At 38.7% G+C, this 6,000-nt stretch overlaps 1 protein-coding gene and 1 pseudogene across 4 annotated transcripts; both read right to left on the bottom strand.

The window, feature by feature from the left end:
• On the bottom strand, positions 1-3,526 carry LOC149201363 (polyamine oxidase 1-like). Of its 3 annotated transcripts, none has more exons than XM_089399706.1 (6): positions 2,828-3,526; positions 2,577-2,735; positions 2,417-2,478; positions 2,170-2,327; positions 1,702-2,001; positions 1-1,662 (listed from the first exon to the last, which is right to left on the bottom strand). In XM_089399706.1, exons 1-5 carry the CDS (start codon positions 2,917-2,919, stop codon positions 1,999-2,001), a joined length of 474 nt encoding a protein of 157 aa, XP_089255832.1. In that variant the 5' UTR covers positions 2,920-3,526; the 3' UTR covers positions 1-1,662; positions 1,702-1,998. The 3 variants fall into 3 exon arrangements, with proteins under 3 accessions (XP_089255832.1, XP_089255831.1, XP_089255830.1); XM_089399705.1 differs by having other exon boundaries at positions 1,702-2,327; positions 2,828-3,076; positions 3,199-3,526; XM_089399704.1 differs by having other exon boundaries at positions 1,702-2,327.
• Positions 3,527-3,658: 132 nt separating this feature from the next.
• On the bottom strand, positions 3,659-5,194 carry LOC149201362 (putative serine/threonine-protein kinase WNK11 pseudogene; annotated as a pseudogene). Its single transcript, XR_016253429.1, has 2 exons — positions 5,085-5,194; positions 3,659-4,809 (listed from the first exon to the last, which is right to left on the bottom strand). The product of XR_016253429.1 is annotated as a putative serine/threonine-protein kinase WNK11 pseudogene (transcript).
• Positions 5,195-6,000: the final 806 nt, after the last annotated feature.

Genomic DNA, 6,000 nt, shown 5'->3' with positions numbered 1-6,000 from the left:
GTATGCTAGTACATATATAAAATGAAAAATACACTGAGTGTACAAGACAAGCACAATGTGCGAGGGACGATCTCGGTTCCAACGCATTAGACAAGGAATCTAGACAAAATTAGAATAATAGTGTAATGGAAGATCTTAAACAACTTTGCCGCCTCAATGGCAGAGAAGGACAAAGAATCTAGACAAAATTAGAATAATAGTGTAATGGAAGATCTTAAACAACTTTGCCGCCTCACTGGCAGAGAAGGACCAACTGCGTTGTATTCTATTGGAGCTTTGCAGTGGCCTGGATTGTGGATCGTGGCTGCATATAAGAGAACAACTGGAAGCGTTAGACATGCATTCATTTGTTAAAGGTGTCATTTTCAAATACCTATAAATACCAATAAAAATGTATAACAAATGTATGCTTTGTGAGATGGGGAAGCATCCTATGGGGATGAGGGGAATATTTGCGCCAATCTTCATAGTTGTACCAAGTGCTGAGGGTTATACATGGCCTCTTTCAAAATCTTCACTACCCTTCTCTTCTTATCATCTATCTCGTCGTCTCCGCTAATCCAATAACTCATCGGCGTCTCATTTCATAGCGCTCCGGTCGCACGGGAAGCCATTTCTCAGCCTGCTCAATCTTGGCCACCTGCTCGATCTTCCACCAGAGGCTCGATCTTGGCCACTTGGTTAGCTGTGGTTGTCCAACTTGCAGACACATTAACGGATGACACATAAAATAAAAAAGGACCGAAACATTAACCAGTAGACAATGAATACATTAACTAAAAACACAGAAAATCATAAAGAAGTGCTCGTGATCAACCAACGGAGATTAAATTTTCCCAAACTTTTAAAGGCTTTCCCAAACGCCAGGATACAACAATCAATTGATAATTCCGATGGGAGGACCTAGACATGGATTGGAACGACACGCTCGTAAAATAGCATGGATATGTTGAGATACAAGATCAATTAAGCTGATGCTTTGGAAAGGGTTGAGGGCCACTGATAACATTCTTTCCCTTACCATATATAATTTTAATGAAAGACATGAATAAAATTTGCATGAAATAACCAAAATTTAACCTATATTATCCATATACATTTATAAATCAACCATATTAATAGGGTCTCCTACATCTGCAATGGGTGGATGAGAAATTGGCTAATTATGTGAGAAAATCTCATCTAGTAATGATAACATCTACATGGCACAAAGGAAAATAAGAGTACATAATGGGTTGATTTCGCATATTTTCTAGACAGGTTTGGGTGCTTGCTTTCATGGACTCAAATTGGGTTTTGTGCACTTCTTTTTGTTCGGTCTATACCTCTTTCTTTGTATCACGAGTAAATTAACTAATGAGAGCTTCCTGAAATGTGACTTACCTTGTTGAGTCATGTAGATTCCATAAAAGAATTGGATATCTTATTTTGATTCTCCATTGACAAGTACAGTGAGCAAAAAAATAGCTATAATCTCAAGATAGAGATCATTACATAGGTATTGCTTATACAACAGGGAAAAAAATTTAATAGCATTGGAATTAGTTCTTCAATTGTTTTTCCATCAACTAAACCAAGTTAATATAAACCATCAGAAGAATTTAAACTCCAATACATCTCCAATCATCTCACATTAAGTTTATCTAATATTTGGGAGAAACACTCTATGTTTTCCACATCTGAAATGTCTGCTTTCTCCACGCCTACTAATAAACTCAAATGCTGCAAGCGACTTCCTACCCTTTGACCCACACCCAAATATGCTATATTTAGTTCTTAAATTATTCTTTATTGTGTTTTCATATAAAAAAACTTATTCACGTTGCTAAAGTGTGGCCAATTTGAATTTCAAAAGTGGCAAATCACGGTCTTGTCTGTCTTTCGTACAATTTTCTAATTGTTATTGTGGGCTCCAATACGTAAGGAGGCGCTGCGAGCTCGTGACCGACAACAAGGCGGCATGAAGGCCTAACTTCAATTGACACGTCTACAATCTGGTCACTGCACCAATTTTATATAAATCTAATCAATGGATGGCTAAGCAAAACTTCTTCTTTAGAGAACCAGACCGCTCAAAAGCATTTTCTTTAAATTGTATTTTAAAGAGAGCGGATCTTTAAATTGTATTGTAAAGATCTGTCTGTTCATTACGCAAGGTACAGCTTTTACCTTGTTCAATTTTAGTCGGTCATCTATCACATGCCCGCTGTTAGAATATTTGAGAAATTCTTCGGCCAATTTATGAACAACAAATTCGTAGCCTCGATCATCAGCAACCATGAATTCCCGTTCTCCAAATTCAGTGAATGTCGGGATTGGCTCCACTTCTGTATTCATATTAGTAGTTAGCAATCAGTAATATGTAACGATTGTAATGTATATGTGAGTTACACAATAAGGATTATGAAAAGCCTACCTGCCATCTCAAAATCGTGCAACATATAATCTATGGCCAGTTCCAATGGCGTTGATGGAAAGCTGAAGCATTTCAAAAACAATATAAACATGAAGCTCCATTAGAGGCTGAGAATTTAATCAAAATTTATCAATTCCCAAATAGGGTTTGGAATACTTACAATTCCTCAGATTTTAAGTCTTTGAATGGACAAACGGAATTAGCCACTGCCCTCCCATCCGCCATGGTAGAAGCAGCTTCAATGGCCAATGCACGATTAGCAGAATCCACTGCCAATTTATATGAAGTTGCTGCAACAGATCCAGGAACTCGAACACCGCTAGCATAAATGTACAGCCTTCAATTAGATTAAATTTTAAGTTAAATGACTGTTTCTACGATCACATTGAGAAAATTTATGTGGGTTAATACCTGGGGTCATATATGTTGAATGTAGCATTGCTATAATCAGAATAGAAAATCCGGAGGCTGTGTTTCTTGGCAAGTTCCCAGACGGGATTCATCTTGGTGCCTCCAACCCCTGCCACCCACCCTGCACCACCCCCACTGTAAGGCCAGCGAACTGATGCTTCATCAACCGCCCACCGATTCGATCTGCAGCCTCCAGAATGAGAAAGTCTTCAACTCCATTGTCTGCGAGAACCTTAGCAGCCATTATCCCTACAACCCAAGTTTCACATGACAAGGATAAGCAAACAGAAGAAACAAAGAAATGATCGAATTGCAGACACAGACAAACTAAACCCATTTTCGATCCTTTCCTACAATCCCAATTTCCTTACCTGAAATGCCTGCGCCGACTATAATGGCAGTGCAGGAAGAATTTGAAGAATCCATGTGTGCTGCACCGACTGTGTGGGACTGGGATCCGAAGATCTGAAAAGGATGAATGAATGAGTGGATGGTGTTTCCGGTCTGAAGCAAAGAATTCCCTCCTACAGCAAATAATACCCTCCTCTGCAGGGAACGCTTCATATCCCGCGAGGACGAGAATTCCCTCCTACAGCAAATAATACCCTCCTCTGCAGCGAACGCTTGATATCCCGCGCGGACGTGTTGGTTAGGGTAACAGGCGGCTGATTAATTAATTTTCATTAAATAATCTTACATTAAAAGGTTTTTTAAAAAATTGAACGGCTGAACATTGTTTAATCGTCTAACAATAGATCTGACGGTTAGGATTAAGACAGGGAGGCAACTTGGGGAGTTGATTTCAGAGGGGAACGCCTTACGGCGTAAAAATTGGGCTGATCTCAAAAATAAATTGGCAAAATAAATAGGCAGGAATCCATCTATCCTGCTCAGTCAAACAAGCTGGCAACCTAATAGGTGCTCGCTTCTACTCCTTTAAAAAATGGGTCCATCAGAAGTTCTGCTGCAGAAGGCCTGACTGGTGCTGCTGCCAGGCATTTTTCAATAAACTGTCTCATTTCTTGATTGGTAACCTTTTCCAATGCTGCAGGCCTTATATCAGAACTCACCTTCTTATAAATTTGGCCAACGCTACGGCACTCACTGTAAGGAATTTCCAAAGTAACCATCTCCAGCAAGCACATGCCAAAGGAATAAATATCTACAAGCTCATTATAATCCTCTTCATATAATTCTGGGGCCATGAATTCCGGAGTACCGAGGACAGTGTGTGCACAACGATCATTTCCCAGTGTAGTGGCAAGACCCAGATCCCCAATCTTCAGAACGCCACTATTGCCATTCACAAAAATATTGCTGCAATTCAAATCTCTATGAATTACACAAGGCTCATGATTATGAAGATAATGCAATCCTCGCAGTATCTGAAGTGCGCAATTCTTCAAAGCCTTCACGGAGACATGACGGTGCTTCTGGCGGTACTCTCTCAGAGTCCCCGATGTACAGACCTCAGTAATGAAATTCACATGACTTGTCTTTTTATCGAGCCAAGCATTGTAGAGCATAATCATGTTTTTGTTCCTGAAAGATTTCAACAGGCGGACTTCTGCATAGATCCTCTGTATGGAAGCATCATCTAGGTTTTGCAGAGGCACCTTGTTCCAAGCAACCTCAATACCCTGTTCTTGATCAAAAGCTCGGTATACCTTTTTCATAGCACCACGGCCCAGCAAATCTTCATAGCGACCATACCTACCAGTGAGATCCAGTTCCACAAAGGGCTCCCTGTCCTTATCACAGGTGTCATATTCTAGACTAGGCATTTCTCCACCTCCTGTAAAGGAAAGGAAACCCTAACCCCAGAATTTGAATTTAATAAACAGAAACCCTTGCAGGGCTATAGGAAGACACAGAAATGGAGATTTTCCCTAAATTCAGAAGACGAACATAGAGCAAAGACAGAAGACTTTGCTTCCTGTGGGAATAATGAAGAAACTAACAGCATTTTCGCTCCAGAGATACTGAAAAAACAGAGCGGCCGGATTCAGAAAGTCACCCAATAAATTGAAGTGTAAAACTTAAAATTCCCAGGCAATCTTAAATCAAACCAGGAAATCCAAAACCCTAACTCTACACACAAACAAATTCTGTCGGCAGAAAAGAAATCTCATAAAACTATTTCGATAAACAGAATCCTCAAAAAATAAAACTGTGAACAGAACCATTGCAGTGCACACAGTTCCAAACGCAGTGATATAGGAAAACAACGTTATAAAGGAGGATGCAGAAAACATACCTGTCTCTGTGACCACAGAAATCGCTCGAAGTCCAATCTCGGAGAAAAAATATTTAGGTCGAGAACAGGCAGAGCAACCTGAGGATGTGAATAACGGATGTGTATATATATATACTAGAGGTTGGGTTTGACAGACAAATACTTGCTACGCATAAATATATTTCGGATAAATTATGGGGACTGAATATTCCAAAACGGAAAAGCAATGACACGCGGAGTGATTCGTTAGTTATGAGCTTTCCCAACTTGAATTGTTTTGTTTTTTATGATGGGTGACCATGCGTTTAAAGTGGTCTTTTGCTAGGGCAGTGATAAGTTTTGATTGAGTTTTTTTCGGGTTAGTTTAACTTAACGGTACTTACTCATCTACTAGTTTAATTAATAGATGCAAGTAATTTTATAATTAGTAATAGATACAAGTAATTTTATAATTAGTTTAATTAAGAGATGTAAGTAATTTTAATTATAGGATTTTATAAAATCAGTTTAAGTTGTTTAATTTATAAGTTGTTTTTGCTTTTCTATTATGGGTGACCATGCAGTTAAAGTGGTATTTTGCTAGGGTAGTGATAAGTCTTGATATTGATTGTGATTTTTTGGGTTAGATTAACTAAATGGTATTTATTCATCTAGTAGTTTAACTAATGGATAGATGTAAGTAATTTTAATTATAAGATTTTATAAAACTAGTTGAAGTTGTTTAATTTATAAAATATAAAATCTTTTAAAACATTGATGGTGTTTCCAATTCATTCTAATCTCGTTCGGTGTACTCCACCCCCTTGTAGAGAAAGTAGGTCCAGCTTACTATGAAGGAAACTCTTCCAGGATTTCGACTAGTTATGATGCTCCCAGGCATGATGAAAGACTTGGGTCAATAAGAACTGCTTATTAATAATGTTCCCTCCGGCCTTGC

Source organism: Pinus tabuliformis, chromosome 2_1 (assembly GCF_031772625.1).
Source record: "Pinus tabuliformis cultivar Carrire ecotype Pingquan chromosome 2_1, CPIR1, whole genome shotgun sequence".
Taxonomy (NCBI): domain Eukaryota; kingdom Viridiplantae; phylum Streptophyta; class Pinopsida; order Pinales; family Pinaceae; genus Pinus; species Pinus tabuliformis.
This window is presented reverse-complemented; position numbering and strand designations above follow the sequence as displayed.

What these genes read in the sequence shown, in the direction of transcription:
- LOC149201363 (XM_089399704.1), bottom strand. Translation starts at nt 2,919, where the DNA reads ATGAATCCCGTCTGGGAACTTGCCAAGAAACACAGCCTCCGGATTTTC. An exon ending in TTCAACATATATGACCCCAG is followed by an intron (nt 2,736 to 2,827) that starts GTATTAACCCAC and finishes CATTTATGCTAG; the next exon opens with CGGTGTTCGAGTTCCTGGAT. An exon ending in GCACGATTTTGAGATGGCAG is followed by an intron (nt 2,328 to 2,416) that starts GTAGGCTTTTCA and finishes ATATGAATACAG; the next exon opens with AAGTGGAGCCAATCCCGACA.